The sequence below is a fragment of the Pteropus medius genome, unplaced genomic scaffold (assembly GCF_902729225.1).
Source record: "Pteropus medius unplaced genomic scaffold, Ma_sr-lr_union100, whole genome shotgun sequence".
In the NCBI taxonomy this organism is placed as follows: Eukaryota; Metazoa; Chordata; class Mammalia; order Chiroptera; family Pteropodidae; genus Pteropus; species Pteropus medius.
The window spans coordinates 6,921,310-6,939,123 of record NW_024340700.1 but is presented as its reverse complement, the minus strand read 5'-3'; the positions used below and the strand labels follow the sequence as shown (position 1 = coordinate 6,939,123).

At 39.8% G+C, this 17,814-nt stretch overlaps 3 protein-coding genes across 4 annotated transcripts in view; 2 read left to right on the top strand and 1 right to left on the bottom strand.

Annotated features, from left to right (window-relative positions):
• Positions 1–6: 6 nt before the first annotated feature.
• PHF10 (PHD finger protein 10) lies at positions 7–15,801 on the top strand. 2 transcript variants are annotated; one of them, XM_039881914.1, is made up of 11 exons: positions 7–46; positions 2,347–2,477; positions 3,103–3,180; positions 4,828–4,961; positions 5,054–5,203; positions 5,794–5,903; positions 7,429–7,582; positions 9,382–9,537; positions 13,961–14,069; positions 14,346–14,534; positions 15,603–15,801. In XM_039881914.1, exons 2-11 carry the CDS (start codon positions 2,417–2,419, stop codon positions 15,686–15,688), a joined length of 1,227 nt encoding a protein of 408 aa, XP_039737848.1. In that variant the 5' UTR covers positions 7–46; positions 2,347–2,416; the 3' UTR covers positions 15,689–15,801. The 2 variants fall into 2 exon arrangements, with proteins under 2 accessions (XP_039737848.1, XP_039737841.1); XM_039881907.1 differs by having other exon boundaries at positions 3,097–3,180.
• On the bottom strand, positions 14,794–17,765 carry CUNH6orf120 (chromosome unknown C6orf120 homolog). The gene is made up of 2 exons (XM_039881919.1): positions 17,658–17,765; positions 14,794–17,268 (listed from the first exon to the last, which is right to left on the bottom strand). Exon 2 carries the CDS (start codon positions 17,222–17,224, stop codon positions 16,670–16,672), a length of 555 nt encoding a protein of 184 aa, XP_039737853.1. The 5' UTR covers positions 17,225–17,268; positions 17,658–17,765; the 3' UTR covers positions 14,794–16,669.
• The window catches only part of WDR27 (WD repeat domain 27), a 51,240-nt gene continuing 51,097 nt past the window's right edge, over positions 17,672–17,814 (top strand). The window contains exon 1 of the mRNA XM_039881825.1: positions 17,672–17,810. The gene's annotated coding sequence lies outside the window, so the exon portion shown is untranslated. The remainder of the gene's footprint in view (positions 17,811–17,814) is intronic.

Below are 17,814 nucleotides of genomic sequence, written 5' to 3'. Positions count from 1 at the left end.
CAGGCGATAGCTCCAGAAGTTGTGAAACTTCAAGTCAAGACCTCGGGTACTGTCGTTGAATTGCTTACTAGTCCCTTTTTGTGCTTTGTTTCTCTCTGCACTAGCTCTCTCCAGCCCTCCCCCTAGCCTGACAAAGGCAGTTACCAAAAACTGTAGGTTATTTTTTGTCATGTTTTACTGTGTGTCACCAAAGTTGCTTTTGCTCTTACTGCAATTAATTTTTTTTTTAATTCTGGTAAAAAACACGTAAAATTCAGCTTTTTAATTATTTTAAAGTATATAGTTAGTTCAGTGGCATTAATTACATTTATAGTATTGTATAATCATTACCATCATTCATTTCCAAAACTTTTTCACCGCTGAAAACAAACCATATGCATTAAGCACTAAACATTCCCATTTCCACCTTTCCCCAGCCCCTGGCAACCAATCACGCTTTCTGTCATTATGGATTTGCCTATTCTAGGTACCTCATATAAGTAGAATCATACAATATTTGTTGTTTTGTGTCTGGCTTATCTCAGCATAATTTCGTCAAAGCTCATCCATGTTGTAGCATATATTAGAATTTTCTTCCTCTTCAATGCTGAACTATACTTCTGTGTAGGGATGTACCACATTTTGTTCATTCATTCATCAATTGATGGACACCACAGGGTGAGTTCCAGCTTTTGGCTGCTGTGAATCGTGCTGCTGTGAACATTGGGATAGCCAGATCTGTTGAGAATCTGTTTCCTATTCCTTTGGAGTTATGCTTAGGAGTGGAATAGCTAGGTTATATGGTAATTTTATGTTTTCCACAGTGGATGCGCCATTTCATATTCCCACTAGCAATGCACAAAGTTTCCAGTTTCTTCTCATCCTTACCAAATTGTTGTTATTATTTTTTTGATAATAGCCATTCCAAAAGCTGTGAAGTGGTTATCTCATTGTGATTTTGATTTGAACTCATAAGAACTAACAATGTTCAGCATCTTTTTATGTGCTTATTGGCCATTTTGTGTATCTTCTTTGGAGAAATGTCTATTCAAGTTTTTTGCTCATTTTTAAATTGGTTTAAAATTTTTTTTTAAACCCCTACAGCACCTAGTCTTCCTAGGTGGTCTCCCATCCAACTACCAAACAGGCCTGACCCTGCTTAGCTTCCGAGATCATATGAGATCGGGCACATTTTGTCTGTAGACAGATATTTTTTGTTGTAGGAGTTCTTTATACATTCTGGATTATTATTAATGCCTTATCGGATATATGATTTGCGAATGTTTTTTCCCATTTTGTGGGGTTTTTTTTAACTGTTGATAATGTCCTTTGAAGCACAAATTTTTTGATTTTGCTGAATTCCTTATTAGCTGTTTTTTTGTTGCTCATGTTTTAGATGTCACATCTAGAATCCATTGCTCAATCTGAGATCAAGAAGATTTATTTATGTTTTCTTCTAAGAGTTTTCTAGTTTTAGTTCTTATATTTAGGTCAGTGATCCACTTTTGAATTAAATTTTGTATGTGATATGAGTTAGGGGTCCAACTTTCATACTTTTGTATTTGAATATCCAATTTCTAAGCACCATTTTTGAGAAAACTGGTCTTTTTTGTTCATTACTTTTAATTGGATAGGTTCATGAAATAGTGTCACATTCCTGCCTCTAGTATCCATTGATGAAATTTAGAAATTGAGTTGGCCCAGGTCCAGAAAACTATAGTATTTCCTGTTCAGGATTGGGGTCGATCTGCAGTACACTGGCACCATCAAACTATGTCCATTTCTTTGTTTCTGGGTTTGTGAAGTCTATCAGAGCAAATAATTAATGTTTATAGTTTATTATGTTGAGAAATAGGTTTTTAGAGTTCTGCTTTCTCAGCTTTTCATAAGTCACTGAATAGCAGGTGGGAAGCAGCAGCTGATTACTTTAAACCTTGGCTGGATGAGATAGTGGCTATGGGTGTTAAGCCCAAGAGAAAGAATTCAGAACTGATGTCATCACCGTTTTGGCCCAAAAGGTCTCATAAGCTAAAAATATGCTTTGTTCCTAACAGTCGTGAGTCTTGGTTCTGTATGATATATTGAAAATGTTATTTTCATTGTATTTTTTTGTTTTGGCATTCCAGATAGATGTTTCCTTTCCTTCTACCTGTTTTGTAATTTCCTTCGATAGCACATGAAGTCATGGAAACTTTTTTTGCATAGCAAAGTCATAGAAGACTGAGAATTTAAATAATTTAAAATAGTTTTCAAAATCCTTAAAACTAAATAGCCTCAAAAACAAATCTTTAAATATTCTTAAAAATAAAAATGATTAAAGTTTAGTAAAAGCTACATATAAGGCATAACGTATATCTCTGTGCTTAGCTTTAGCTACTATCCAGCAGAAAATTTGATAGAGTACAAATGGCCACCTGATGAGACTGGAGAATACTATATGCTTCAAGAACAAGTCAGTGAATATTTGGGTGTGACCTCCTTTAAACGGAAATATCCAGGTATTAAGTCTTAGTTTGTGTAACAGATTAAATCTACCTTTCAACAGTAATTCTTTTTGACAGGTTGTCAAACTATGAATTTTAAGTATGACTTATAATATACTTTACATTCTTCCGGCTGATTTTCACTTACTCCTATCATCCAACATTTCTCTCTACTCTTAATTGTTCTTTTGCCTCATAAAATGATTTAAAAGCAAAATGAGGAAGATACATTTCCTGGGGACAATTAAAAAAATTGTTTTGTAGCTACATGACGCAAGGTTTTGCTTTTTTAACATTGCTCTTTGACCTTAGGAATGGAGGCAGCTAAATACGCTGTATCTGAATTTGGAGAAGACTGTACTCAACTATTTTAACATAGTTATGTTTACTTCTAGCTTTGGATTATTTTATTTTCAATTTTATTTTAACTTTTTTAACTTATTTCTTGAATTTGTAAAATTTTTTATGTAGCCCCTAATAATATTTGGAATATGAACTTTTAAAAATCCTTGAAAATGTTAACTTTTTAATAATTTCAAAAAGTTTTTAAAGCTTTTGAATGTTTTACAAATGCATAATGTTACAAATGCAAATGACTATTTTTAATAGTTCTTTGTTCTTTTTTTTTTTGGAGATTTAGAGCGACGAGATTTGTCTCATAAAGAGAAACTCTACCTGAGAGAGCTAAATGTCATTACAGAAACTCAATGCACTCTAGGTAATGAAAGCTTTTAATTCGAATTTTGAAAGCTGACCATTTATAAGGTGATACTGGATGAGTATTTATCTCCTTTCCTAAAATGTTTTACAAAACTAGTAAAGTAGATTGAATTATTTAAATGCTAAATTATTTTATTTTTGATTATTGTTAAAATACAAATGAGAATTATATATTTTCCCCATTTTCTAATAACTTTAGAAAACGTGAACAGAAATGTCAAAGTGTGTGTGTTTTGTGTGCAAAATTTGTACAGTACTTTTTAAAAGTATTGGTCCTATGGACCCTGAGAAAGAAAATACCTACCAAGAGGGACTCCTGGTGGCTGACTGGGCTCATTTAAAAACAGCCTAGCAGCTGTTTCTACACAGGGCCTCTCAAGCAAACTTCACTTTAGGGAGAAGCCTGCACTGAACTGCGTGTCTGCACTGTATTCCCGCTAGCTGAGCCAGCTCTTACAAAGGAGTTCTTGGATTAGTATTTCAACCAAGAGGACTGAGGATTTCTTGTATGGTTGGAGCTGTGTAGCTATATTCTCCTTAGCATCTTCACTGACCAATCAGAATGACCCCATTTGACCAATCAGGACAGTGCCTTTTGGGCCAATCAAACTGCAAGGATTTGGAGTCTTCATTTGCATGAAGACAGACCATTCAGGGCCCAGGGGTGGGGACTTCTATTTATGTAAGTCAGTTCCCCTCAGGCTCAGAGACTTTCTCTTTCCACCAAACGGTGCAGACTGTGTTTCTCCAGCCGGAGCTGAAACACAGATGTCTCTCGGGACCAGGATGAGGAGCATTCCTGTGCAGCGTGGAGCAGAGCTGTCTAGCCAGAGAGGCGCCTGGCCTCAGGGCCATCTTGCTGCCATGCTGCTTGGTAATTGCGTTGTAAGACAGCTCAGTTGAGCTGTTCCACAGTCGTGCTGCTCACAGCTGTGGTCTCACAGTTGAGCTGTTTGTACTGAGTAAAGTTTCTCTTTACCGCACCCCAAATTGGGGATTTCGGTTGGCGTTGAAATAGCACCAATGACCATCAGTTGACAGTCCTTACCTTTTGAAAGGCAAATTTTGCTCCATTTTCAGTTCTGTGTAATTATCTTCGTGCTTTATTTGTAATTTTTGTTACATAAACATTTCGAAGCAACATGGCTGTTTTTTAATACAAAAGCATAGGAATTCATCTCGGCAGTTGTTGTAATCTGATACTATGAGATTTGAAAATTGCCTGAATGACTTATATGCACTGATGCTTTTGGTGAAATTTGAATTGACTGTGGTTTATCAAATTTGAAGACTAAGTACTGTAATATATTGAAAAGCTATTATCCTATGTTATTGCCATTAGTTAGTATATATCATTTAGCATTTTTTTCTGTAAAGGAACATATATTTATAGTACACTCAATTTTTAAAAAAGAAACATTTGGTCGAGAAATTGATTTTTTTGCCTTTGCAACTTTGGTAATCTATTTCTTTTTAATTGATTATATTGAGTTTTTATTTTCAAATGTATTAAAATACTTTGACTGTTGGAAAATCTTTTAAATGTAGAGTAGTCGGAAGGAAAAACAAATTTCGAGATGTGGGTTTTTTCACTTAGGCCTAATTGATTTTCTTTACCTTTTTTTTTTTTTTTGGTCTAAAATAGGTTTAACAGCATTGCGCAGTGATGAAGTAATTGATTTAATGATTAAAGAATATCCAGCCAAACATGCTGAATATTCTGTAATTCTACAAGAAAAAGAACGTCAACGAATTACAGATCATTATAAAGAGTATTCTGTAAGTATTGAGGTGACTAGCATTTTTATTTGGTTTGGGGAGAATGACATTTCGTAAAGTTATGTAATTTTGAACTGTAATATTTTTTTCAGCAAATGCAACAACAGAATACGCAGAAAGTGGAAGCCAGCAAAGTGCCTGAGTATATTAAGAAAGCTGCCAAAAAAGCAGCTGAATTTAACAGCAACTTAAACCGGGAACGCATGGAAGAAAGAAGAGCTTATTTTGACCTACAGACACACGTAGGAACACTTACGCTTAGTCCCCGATCCTTGCTTATTTTTGCTTGTTATTGCAGAGTGCTGCTGCATACCACCTTTATTTTATTTTGCCAGCAACATGTCTTTTTCTTCCCCAGAACTTAAGATACGTTTTTAACGATGGCCTTATAATACTCAGTTCACGTGCGTGTGTGTCTTTTGCTTTGTGGTATACGTTCTACTGAATGAGATCAGTACCTCCATGTTGTCCTTGCTGTGTGCCCCAAGAGCTGTCGTAGATTTCCATGTTCACTGAATTCTCACAGTCACCATGCGAGGTTGAATCTAGTGTTTCCATTTCACAGATGAGGAAGTGGAGCCACAGAGGTTTTGTAAGTTGCCCAGGTCACATTGCTGTTAAGGGATGAGAGTCTTTCCTTAGCAGTGACCGTGGGGAAGAGCTGCACAAAAGTCCCCAGTAGAACAAGGAACAGCAGCTGCCGCCTTGGGTGGTTGCTCCTAATGCCTCTTCTAATCGACCTTTTCGGGGGAGGAATGCAGAGGGATTCTTTTCCTAAAGCCTTGATTCCTACCATGGAACTAGTTTTGTGTTTCTCTTCATGGTCACCCAGGTTATCCAGGTGCCTCAAGGGAAGTACAGAGTGTTACCGACAGAGCGGACCAAGGTCAGTTCCTACCCAGTGGCCCTCATCCCCGGACAGTTCCAGGAATATTACAAAAGGTATTCGGTGATCACATTTACCACTAGTACCGGCTGTTGGCGAGGGACTTAAGAGCCTCATGTGGTTGCCTCTTGCAGGTTTTGAGCTCCGTGAGGTTTACCATAAATGTCTAAGGTTTGTGTCAGTATTTTTCATCTCTGTGGTTCTGTGGGAAGCACACCCTTCCCCAGAGTTTGAACGTCTGCGGATGGAGCCTGGACCGCCCAGCTCCCTGCGCACCCTTTCGTATTTCTGCAGACAGGTGCTAGAGGTTCTCTGGCACCTCTTGATCCTCAGCGTGTGGTCCATGTCCCAGCGGCACTCGTGTCACTTGGAGGCTTACTGGAAATGCACACTCAGACACAAGCCTAGACCCACGGACTTGGGAGTCTGTATTTTCATGGATGCTGACATGATTCGTGTGCAAATAAAGTTTGAGAAGCACCAACTTAGCCAGCATGGGATATGAAGGAAGGAGCAGAGTGGCCGCCAGGGCCAGTGTGGCCACCTGGTTGCTGCAGCCACATCACTGCCCTGGTGGCTGCCGCCACTGTGTGCGGCAAGAATGTGCTTATCTGTTATTCCCAACCTGGAAGGGACTGAAAACAGCACTAAAGGGTTATTTTGTTTCAAAGTCTCAGCTGTGTTCTTGAGGAAAGAAAAATTCTTTTGAGAATAGTATTTAAAGTAGACTAGAGGCTGATACTGTACGAAAGTCAAATTTAAATCATAGGTCACCGAATTTTAACTTTTCTATTTTGTGGTCAGCACCTTGTTAGAAGCGATGGGCCAGTGGACCACGCCCTGTGCTTTTTGGTGTGATGTCTCAGTTGAGGGAGATGCTGGTGCAGTCCCGTCCCTGAGCGAAGGTCACGGAGCCTGCTGCTGGGCGTGGAGCAGGACAGGGCGCTCCTGCTGGCGGGGACGGCACCAGAAGCGTCAGCTTCTGACTCAGGGCAAAGGGGTGCGAGTTTCTAGTTTCAGAAAAACAAGATTAAAGTTGTTAGAGTACATGCTTCACAAATTGGTTTAAAATAATTTGTTACTGAAAATTTTGTTTCTTAAATACAATAGACTGCTGTGACTGGCGTGCGGTAGTTTACTTCTCGTGTCCACCTGGGAGTTTGACTCATTATCGTACCATTTTACGTAGGAGGCAGGGACGACCCACGGCAGTGGCGACTTAGGAAAGTGGGAAGGTGGGGGTGATCAGCCAGCTTGGATTTTGTGTTGGATTCTGTATTGTCACAGTTTTGCCCATATCTGCTGCCACTTGTTTTTTCGGGTTGAGGGTAAAAAGGAGACGGTATCTTTCGATAATACGAATCAAGTGCATATTTTATACTTGGTCTGGTGAAAAAATGTTTAGGTTTTTTATTTATTACTTGTCCCTGCTTGATCCCCAAAAGAAAAATTGTTACGTCTAATCATTTCTCAAAAGTATTTGGGGTTAATTGAGAAAATTAAGACTATCTTTGTAGTTCAAAGATTAGTCTGCTCATGTTAATAAAAAGGAAAACTGAAAACCATGCCTCTGAACACCAGGTATTCACCGGACGAGCTGCGGTATTTGCCATTGAACACGGCACTGTACGAGCCTCCCCTGGATCCCGAGCTCCCTGCCCTGGATAGTGACGGTGACTCGGATGAGGCTGAGGAAGGTCGAGGTGGTGAGAGGAGGCGAGCTGAAGGCACCTCGGTGAGAGCATCTGGCTTCGGGGGGAGGTGCCGCCTCTTTTGCACTTGTGCTGATTCCTTTCCTGGAGTGTTAAATTGAAGTTGCATTACCATCCTCTTTTTGAAAAAGTTCAGTTGCATATAATTTCCAGAAAACTTCCATCAAGAGAAGTTATTTATTGTGCGCATTGATATAGACAAGCTGTGCACGGCCTTTGGTAAGTTTTATAATTGAAGTTGTTCTTTTTGGTTATCACAAGCTGCTTATTTAGGCCAGGGTACCAGACGTTAGTTTACGATATTATATTTAACTATCTTGGTTGCGGGAGCACATTAATATGCATAATTATTTTAGGCTTTTCATAGAAAACGTTAAGGTTACTAATGACATCTTGCGCTGCTAGGTTTTCCTGTATGACTTTTTTGGTAGCAAAATGCAGTTGGAAGACAGTGGGAAATTTGGGGTGCTCTGTGGAATGAAAAGAACAAAAAGCAGGGTGGTCCAGGTTTTGATGTTGCCTAGCACAGCGTACGAAGCCACTGACCGTAGGACTTTTCACTGTAGCCAACCTAACCTGACAAGCTGCTCCTGTTAAGTGGGCAGTACATTTCCATGTCACCAGTGGCCACTAAAATATAACTTAGAGATACATGTCGCATCAGATAAGAAGCTGTTCAGCTACCTGTCCTGTTGGCAAAAGGGGAGCTGTGGCGTGAGGAGGCCGTCACGAAGCTGACAGTCGTGTGCCGTAATCCAGCATTGCAGGGAAGTATTTTGACGGTATAAACCAAGATTTAGGACTTTCACAGAATTCGATTTAGCAAAGACACCGATAGAAGTTATCCAAAGGACCTAATCAGATGCTGACAAAATTTAATTAGAAGAAAATATTCACTAGAGTGTCAATAGTATTTTTTATTGTGAAAATTAGAAATGTAACGTCCACAGTGGGTGATATATTATACTTATGTGGTAGATACGCAGCTCAAAGAATATTTAATGATGTGATAAGGTGCACATAATACTTACAATACTACTAAAACACGTTCACACACAAACAATATAATCTAGTTTTGTATTTTAAAAAAAGAGGGCACATGTGTATGTAGGGTGTGAGTGTGAATGTGTGAATCTCGGTATCTGTCTGTATACCAACATTCACCTAGGAAAAAAGGAGTTACATTCATGTTGCTAGTAGTTTTCTCAGGATGGTTATCAGGGTGGGTATGTCTAACTTAATTTTTTCATTTAGGATTTGCATAATTTATATGAGCGTATCATTAGACATTTTTGAATTAAAAAATGAATTAAGTGATCAGATATTGAACTCCTAAGCTTTGAACATCTAAAATATATCCAGTACTGTTGTAAATACCAGGTGATATTGGCCCCTACATAGTTGAACATTTTGAAAACATGAGCGTGTGCTTGAAGAACTTCTTTAATGACTTGTGTTACTCAATAAAAATACCCACGCTTAAACATTTATTTTTAAACAATATTCGTGTATGAAACAACTATGCCCCCTTGTGACATGGCAGAACGCCGAAGCTGTAGCGTGTGACAATAGCCGAAGTAGATAATTCTGTCTCTATTGATGTAAGTCGGAAGACCAAGTGCCATGATGTACTTACAGGACAGGTAAATGACTAACGTGACTCCTTTTAGTCTCCACTGGAAAAGTTTTCTTATATTTAGCATTATGTTTTTACTTTTAAATTGGAACTTTAAAGCTGCTTTCGAAAATTTTCTGTAGTTTTCAAAATTCAGACTCAAATCCGTGTGAATTCCAAGGGCTCTGTTTGTGTGTTGACCTCCAGGACAGCTCCTCTGGCAACGTGTCTGAGGGGGAAGGCCTTCCCGACAGCCAGGATGAGTCCTTACAGGGAAGACAGAGATCCAGGGACAAAGCTGCGACTCCACGGAAAGATGCTCCCAAACGCTCTGTACTGTCCAAGTCAGTTCCTGGGTACAAGGTAGAAGAAAAAAGCCCCTGACTCAGCTTCCTTCCTGACCAGCCTCTCTCCCTGAGATATTTTAACTTTGAATTTCAAAGTTGTGGAGCTCCTGCCGCTGCACCTCGTTAGCTGTTCTCCTGTGGTGTGCGCCCTCTGTCAGCTTCCTTCTGTTTTGCTTCATTTTCCTGGTGGCTTTTCTATCACTTTTGGCTATGGTTTAGCTTCTGTTTTCTGTATATGTACAATTTATGAGAGCTTCTTTTTTTTTTCTTTTGAATAATAACCAGGCAAGTATGAGTTTTTAAAAAAATCATATTATAGGCAGAACTTTATACCTTGTTTCTTCAAAGTCGCGTCGGAGTAACCCTAGCTGATGTTTTAAGTATCATGGTGTTTAGTCGAGCTAAACATGCTGAGCTGTAAAGCATGGCCGGATATGCTGTAGGTTAGGTTGTGTTTTTGTAGTGCCTTTCATTAAGAAAGATCTGGGTTTAATTTAAGGATTATTTGATCCATTTGCCAAACTCAGCTAACTCTGTGATAGAAAATAGTAAAACCTCTTATTTACAGTGTGGTGATTTTTAGCCTAACCTTGGCAAATAGCTGATATAATTTTATGGCAGGATTTAAACATTATCCCGTGAGGTAGTTTGGCTCAGATACACTCGTTGATTTTTTAATCCGGGTTTTCTCTGTAAGGTCGTCCGCTGTCTGCAACATCGTTACTGTTCTTTCCTCCTGATGTCTGCCCCTTCCCCTTCTGAGGGTTAGGCGAGTCGAAGGTGGGCACTAGGAATATCATAAAAGGAGTGGAATCAGCTGCTCACAGTTTTGTGTTTTGGATGGTCATAGAAGTGTCCAGTTCTTTGGGTTTAGAATGTATCAGAATGTACTTTCTGCTGTGGTTACGCAGGTGTTTTGAAGGCACATCTAGGAGTGAGAGTTTTGCCGAGTGGAACTGAACGGCTCGCTGTGTGTCAGGACCCCGACTGCGGTCAGCCACAGGGCCGCCGCCCAGCCAGGCCCTCTGACCGCTCGTTTAGCTTTTCCTGAAGGAAAAAAGCGACTTAAATTAGTATAGTCTATATTTATTTAGAATATACCTTTCCGTAACTAACTTAAAAATTCATGTTTTTTTAGCCTAGGGCAAAAAATTCCTGAGCTTCATTCAGCAAGTGTTGGTTGGCTCGCAAGGGTGGCTTCAGTAGGCCGCAGCATGTGATTTTTTTACTTGTTTTCGCGTATATAGTTTATCTAATTTTTAAAAACTAAATATTTAAATTAATGCATAATAAGTAAAAGCAAACGAACTCCAAAGATTAAATTTTGGAAGGTCGGCCGGTGTGACGGGAGGGTCGGGTGGCGTGGCAGCCCCCGCGCCGTGGGCATCAGTAGACCTTCCAGACAGTGCGACTGCGTTAATCATGGCTGAAGAAGACAGAGCTGAAATCGATGTTTTCGTAGCGGCTGGAAATGAACTACTCAAAACTCTCGTTGGTTTAATATAGAAGAAATCGTGCGGATTAACCTGACTTGGTAGTACTCGAGGGAGTCTGATGTGCACAGTACACGTTTTGTAATCTGCACTAATAATGTTTAGTGCTTCAGGTACTAAAAACGTTTCAGGTATTTCAAAGTTTGGAACAGCCAGTATTTAGACTTACTACATTAATATGAACGTGTTTATTAAAAGTTAACCTCTCTATGAAAAGTATTAATAAGCCAAGACGTGCCTAAATAAGGATACTTCAAGCTGAAGGTCATATATGTAAATGTTTGAAAATAATGGAGTTAAGAAAAATGATAATGTATCTGATGTCTTGCTTAATGAAATTAGTGCTTGCCCTTAATTTGTAGGACAGTATTGTTTAGGTTACATTAACCTGAAATTAAAGCATATAAGTTATGATTCAGGCTTACATTACTAGTAGATAATTAAAATCTATACTATATTAGTGCTACCATGAAAGTCTCACTTATCTTTGGTTATTTTTCAAGCAGGAAAATAAGTGTATTGTGAGCCTTTTATTTGAGAAGCTGAGAACTGTTAGGATGAGTATTTTAATTTTCTCGTCAGTAGTGAAACTTTGATAATGATAATAGACGTAGACTTGACCGTCTCTTGTCAGACACACATAGGGTCCTGTTCCACGAAGCTTCATGGGAGTTCTGCACGCTGCCCCCTCCCTCCATCGACTCCACAGCACACTGAGAGACTGGTTTCCCAGTTTCCCAGCCAGCGGTCCGTATCTGCTGTGTGAGGTCCTGGATGTGAACAGTGTGACCTCTTAGAGAGCTGAGAGTACTTGAATGAACAAAGTAGTTTTTATACTGAGCCGTGGCACTACCATAGAAAACGCTAAAAAGCGCTTGCTCGCTTGCTGGGTTTCTCTCTCTTTCTCTGTCTCTCCCCCCACTCCTCCCTCTCCCCTCCTCTCTCTCGTGCCTCTCCCTCTCCCCCCCGGCGCTCCCTCTACTCCCTCTTTTCATCAAGATGAAGACTATTGGGTAAGAAAAATTTTAAGTGGTTTAACAAAACATGATTTTAAGCTTAGAAGTAAACCTAGAATTTTCTTGGTGTCCCTTTTATCATAGGTGTTTAATGTATATTTTAATGATTGTAGAACTTGAATGAATTGCTCTAGAATGTGAATGACTAGCCTTGTGTTTTATTCCTTTTGACTTCTGTAAAGGATCTCCTATCTCCTGAGAGGAGCTCTTTTAAGAATTTAACATTGTGTGGTTACTTTCTTGACTTTAGTGAAAGATATTAGAGTGCTTAGTATGCCCGTATCTAACATAAACTACAAGTATTAAATAAGTATCTTTTACATTCAGTTCAGGTAATGTAAACGTAACCAAAAGATATTTCTTATTTTGGTGAATTGAGGGATAGCTTTCTGCTGTATATTATGGCAGTTATAGATTTGATCATGACTGAACTAGAATTTGGATCATAGAAGTGCACTTCCTAGCTATTTTGTATTGAGTATAGGAAAAGACAATGAGAACCTTATGCTTAGAATGTAGCAGCAACAACAGAGGGTAACTACACTGCAGGACTTAAACGGTTTGAGCATGTGACACTAGCCTTTTGTTGGGGAGCAGGGTATAAAGCTACACATGCAGGAGATGTAGAATAGTTAACGGTAAAGTTTTATATGTATGTTTTAACTTCCATGATATTTATTATTTTGTAGAGATATTTGTGATTGTTTAGAGTTATTGTTTTTATTATATTTATGTATAAGGTTGACTTTTTAAATAAATAAGCCAAAAATTATTTTTGAATGCCTCTGTCATCTTTTGCAAAGAAAGATAATTACAAAAATAAAAAGCTAAAAGAATTAAGAACAAATCGTTTAGGCGTGACAGGTTTCGAAGGTGGCAGTGAGACATTTCAAAGCTGGAATGCTAAGCACAAAGCTGCAGTTTCATTTAGGCCCTCTGGTTCAGTATCTTAGGAAAGGGAGCTAGAAGGTGCATTTGGCTAGGTCGGAGTGAAACAAATATAATAATTCTAGTTAAAGTGGTTTCTCTCCCAGTGTGTATACGCACACCCCAGCCCCCACATCGTCACGGGCCCACGCTTGCTCTTCTACCGCTGATACTTGCGTGTTCATGGAGCGTGAACGGACATCATTTTGTTATGGTCGAGGCTGTGATGTTCAGATGTTTTCCTTCCCCTGGTAATTTTAGGCGCAGTGAACCTTTTCTTCTCTTCTTTTCTATGTTACCAAGTGTTTTTTTTTAAGCCCAAATACCTTCATTGGCTTGAACATGGTTTTTAATATGGAAAATGAATGGTAATCAAAATGTAAGAGGGTGTGTGTATTTTTTGATGATTTTTTTTCTCATCTGGAAACTTATGTTTTGTATTAATAGCCGTGCAAAAGGAATAACCACCCAACTTGGTTTTCCACAAACATCTATGTACATAACAATGTCTGCATGAGCCACCTTTCAATTAAAAATGTTAAAACATTGATTTTGTAACTTAGATTTTATAGATCCGGTTTTATAGTTTTGGAAAATATCAGTGTTTAAACAAAATCAGTATATAAGCACTTGAAACTGAGTCTTTTATAATAAGTCTAACTTACTAATAATGGTCATTTGTCTTCCAATTAATAGTGCAATTTGACATTGTATTTAGTCTTCCCTTCTAGTCATCATGCAGATCTTATTGTGCATGTAGGGAGTGTAGAATGCTACACTGAATCCTAGCATGAGATCATGCCATCGACAATTTTAAAATGAATTGTAAGGCTTTAGTCAGTAGGCCATTGTATGTTGAAAGCAGACTCATGTCAAGTTATGTCTTTCAAAAAGGTCCTCCTTAGCAAGTTACCAAAAGTAAAGATGAGGCGATACAGTAACAATTCCTTTGAACCCACAGTAAGTTCTGGCATGAATTTATAGCCCTCTTCTACCCTTCCAGCCAAAGGTCATTCCAAATGCTCTATGTGGGATTTGTCTGAAGGGTAAGGAGTCCAACAAGAAAGGGAAGGCTGAATCACTTATACACTGCTCCCAGTGTGATAGCAGTGGTAAGTATCCACGTGTCTTAACATTTTAACCACCCTATTTGTTGCTTCAAAAACTAGGATTTTTAGTTGTCAGCTAGACTCGAATGAAGGAGTTAAGAATATTATAGGGTAATTTGTAAGGTGTAGATTGTCCATGCGTTTTCTTATGTTTTCGTTTCTTTGGCAATTAAACATCGTAGCCATTCTTGAGAATCACAAAACAAACTAGCATTTTGTTATGCCACAGTAAGTTTAAAATTCTTGTATGAAATACTACTAATGTTGGTTTTGGTTTAGGCCATCCTTCTTGCCTGGATATGACCATGGAGCTTGTTTCTATGATTAAGACCTACCCATGGCAATGTATGGAGTGTAAAACTTGCATTATATGTGGACAACCCCACCATGAAGAGGAAATGATGTTCTGTGATGTGTGTGACAGAGGTTACCATACTTTCTGTGTGGGCCTCGGTGCTATTCCATCAGGTAAAGATTACAGAACTAAGGAACATTATCTCTGAGTGAAGGGACTCTCTCAACATTTTTAAAAGGCTCCATTAACATCATAATGACATGAAGTGCCTCTAGACCGTTCTGTTCACAAGTGACCAAGCTGTGATTACCCAGATCACATTCATCTGCTTTTTATCCCTAGCTCACCCAACTAAAGGACTGAGACGTTAGAGTACCTAGACTAATCACAGCCACTGTCTTTCTACTGAAATGGCTAAAGCAACAGCATCGATTTGTTTCAAAGCCTTGGTTTTATTTTTGTAGGTCATCTGTTTAAAACTTTAACAAAGTGAGCGCTTTGTCTTTGTACATATTAAACCAGATTTCTATAAATTGAGGCAGCATAACAATTCCAGGTAACTTTAGAATGAACATAGAATTGAATAAATCACAGTAAATGGACTCAAACATTACACAGATAATTGTGTAATTTTAGAACTTACTTGCATAGTTAACACTGTATAATACTTTATATAAAATATATGCCTAGAACTAAGTTTCCTGGGAATCAGAAGCAAGCAATTTCATTGATTTAAAGTTCTGCTGTAGTAATTCAGATCAAGTGTGTAGTTAGTTGTTTATCACTGTGCCGTCAGGTACTTGGTAAGTTTTAAAGTGCTGCGTCAGCACAGTACACCAGGACTTGAGAGAATGCTGTTAAGACATACAGCTGCCACTGAGCAGCAGAGAAATGGGCTGAAAATAAGCCAAACTCAATAGCCAGTTTTACATTAGGATTTGTATTATTGAACTTTTTAAGAATGGCAGTGTTTAAATTTCAGAAAGGTTATAATTTTTAAAGATCCATATAATATTGTTCCTTCAATGGCCGCCCTTGCCTGAATTTCACATGGCATTGGTAACACTGATCACCTTAAATTTATATTTTTCTCCTTAAATTAAGGAACACATTTGTGCCCTTACCTCACAAATCCAGAGAAGACTATCGTTAATGATAGCTAAGGAAGGAGAGTTAAATGGGTTTAAAATTCAGTCGTAAGTTAAATTTCATTCTATATTAACTAACAATTTTTCTCCTAGGTCGCTGGATTTGTGACTGTTGTCAGCGAGCCCCCCCAACACCCAGGAAAATGGGCAGAAGGGGGAAAAACAGCAAAGAGGGATAAAATAGTGTTTTGACCCCAATATTGTAACATGCATCCAAGTGAATTATTTGGTGCCAGTTTATATACGACATTCTCATTTTTATGCCAATAAAAGATTTTTTTTTTGAAGTTAACTACGTGCTTAAAATCTGCAAGTTGCTTCATTTCCGTTATAAGTTACTCTTACCCTTGCAGCCAATAGTGTGTCTCCCAGGTTTTTCTCTCAGCGTTTGGCAGTCTTTAGAAATTCGGTGGAAATATTAGGCAACTTAATTTGAAATACTTAGCCTCCAAGTTTCTATTATTTTCATGAAATTTTCCTAATGTATATTGTTTCTGGCCTACCTTGGGGACCATAAAAAAATTTAGTAACATAAGAATTGTAGTAGGTAGCCCAAGGTGTTAAAATTACAAATGACCGGATGAGATGTACAGCTGGGTTTAGCACTGTCATTAACTGGCATGGGAACAAAGCCTGCCTGCCAGGAAATCGTTTGACTAGGAGGTATCATTCCTGCTTGGGGTAGCTCTGAGTCTTTTGTCCATACTCTAGCAAGTACGAAGAAAGCATTACATTTCAGACTTGCTTTTAGTTAACTCTTCAGAGCTTACACATTGTAATTTCATTTAGAATCTCTAATGAGTAAAATTATAAAGTTAACCTTTCGATCTGTGTACCTGCACGAAAGGTTGCTCTACTTTCTTTTTATATAAACCTAAGTTACTGCAGTCTTTTTAGTCACCTGACAAGCTAATCAAAGTGGAGTTTAAACATTTTATTGTGCATATTCCTTTTACAGGAATTTCGATCTTTAAAAAATACCATGCTTACTGCTTTCCCTACTTTTGGGGTAACTGAGGTAACAAAACTGTATGGCTTTAGTTTTCCATCCGCCAACTAGAAAAGGCTAACTAGAATTTTCAGCCAAGTGAAAGTAGCTAAGTTCGCGGCAAACTGCAATCAACGTCAGGTTAACGGTATAGGTGCGTATGTTCAAAGAATCAAAAAAGAATTTCGAGTACCAGTTTCAAAATACTAATTAATATTGTCCAAAGAACGGATTCTTCTTCTTGAGATGCGTCTTCTGGAGCGTAGGCATGCTTCTGACTCGATTCTGTGCCGTCTGAGTAAGCAGTCTCACCAAATGGGTACTGTTCGATCGTTCTATCGTAATACACTTTCATTTCAAACTCGCTCTGGTGGTGAGACGGATGTCCATAGACCCCTATTCCCACAGGGCGTTGGAAATGCGCTGGTATAAAAACAATGTCCTGGCCACAAGTGGCAGACTGCAGTTCATAGTCATCAAAACTCGGATGGAGGGTGCTGTCAGAGACGTACAGGTCTGCGTCGCCTTTTAAGCTCTGCATCTTAAGAACTATCTTTCCCTCATGATTTAACCTCAAATAGCTGTAGTTCCCAGCTCCTATCTGACCCTGAACAACGTGCAGAAGGATCCATTCTTCTGGGACCTCTTCCTCGTCGAAGGAATTCACCCAGGACACAGCCTGCGATGCCAGAAGCATCAGAAGGGCGCTCTTCCAGGGAGCGGCCATGACTGGTGACGCCTAGTGCGGTGACTTCCTCATCTGTGAATGTTCTGTAGAGAAATGACAGGACACACTAAGCGCGCCTGGGACCAACAAACGCCAAGTTAAACTGGGCCGCATCGGGACGCATCCAGGCCACCAGTCAGGGACTTCAGACTTCGGCCGGGTCCTGGGCGACCTCGGCGGTCCGCCCCCAACTGCCCTCGCCCCCGGCCCTGGAGGGGAGGGGGCCGGAGAGGCAGGGACCGGGGTGGAGGCCATGCAGGGAGGGAGCTTTCACGGAGAGAACGGAGGAGCCGGGCGGGAGGCCGGGGCAGCCCGGGGAGGGTGCGAGCGCGGGGAGTGACCGAGGGGCGGCTCGGGGTTCGGGCACGGGGCGGGGAAGGCGCGAGCGGGCGACAGCCGGGGGGCAGGGCCGGCCTCCCGCCCCAGGACTCACCACCGCTCCCTGCAGGGCGCGGCGCCAGGGACTTGGGGGCCAGGCCGGGCGCCCGCGCCGGAGGAGCCGGAAGTGAGGCGGCCCCCGGAAGCGAGGGACCGCCGGAAGCCATGGGTCTCCGAGTTCTCGCGAGAATGGCGATGAGGCGGGGCAGTAA

What these genes read in the sequence shown, in the direction of transcription:
- PHF10 (XM_039881907.1), top strand. Translation starts at nt 2,417, where the DNA reads ATGCTTCAAGAACAAGTCAGTGAATATTTGGGTGTGACCTCCTTTAAA. An exon ending in AGAAACTCAATGCACTCTAG is followed by an intron (nt 3,181 to 4,827) that starts GTAATGAAAGCT and finishes GGTCTAAAATAG; the next exon opens with GTTTAACAGCATTGCGCAGT. An exon ending in ATTTTGACCTACAGACACAC is followed by an intron (nt 5,204 to 5,793) that starts GTAGGAACACTT and finishes ATGGTCACCCAG; the next exon opens with GTTATCCAGGTGCCTCAAGG.
- CUNH6orf120 (XM_039881919.1), bottom strand. Translation starts at nt 17,224, where the DNA reads ATGGCCGCTCCCTGGAAGAGCGCCCTTCTGATGCTTCTGGCATCGCAG.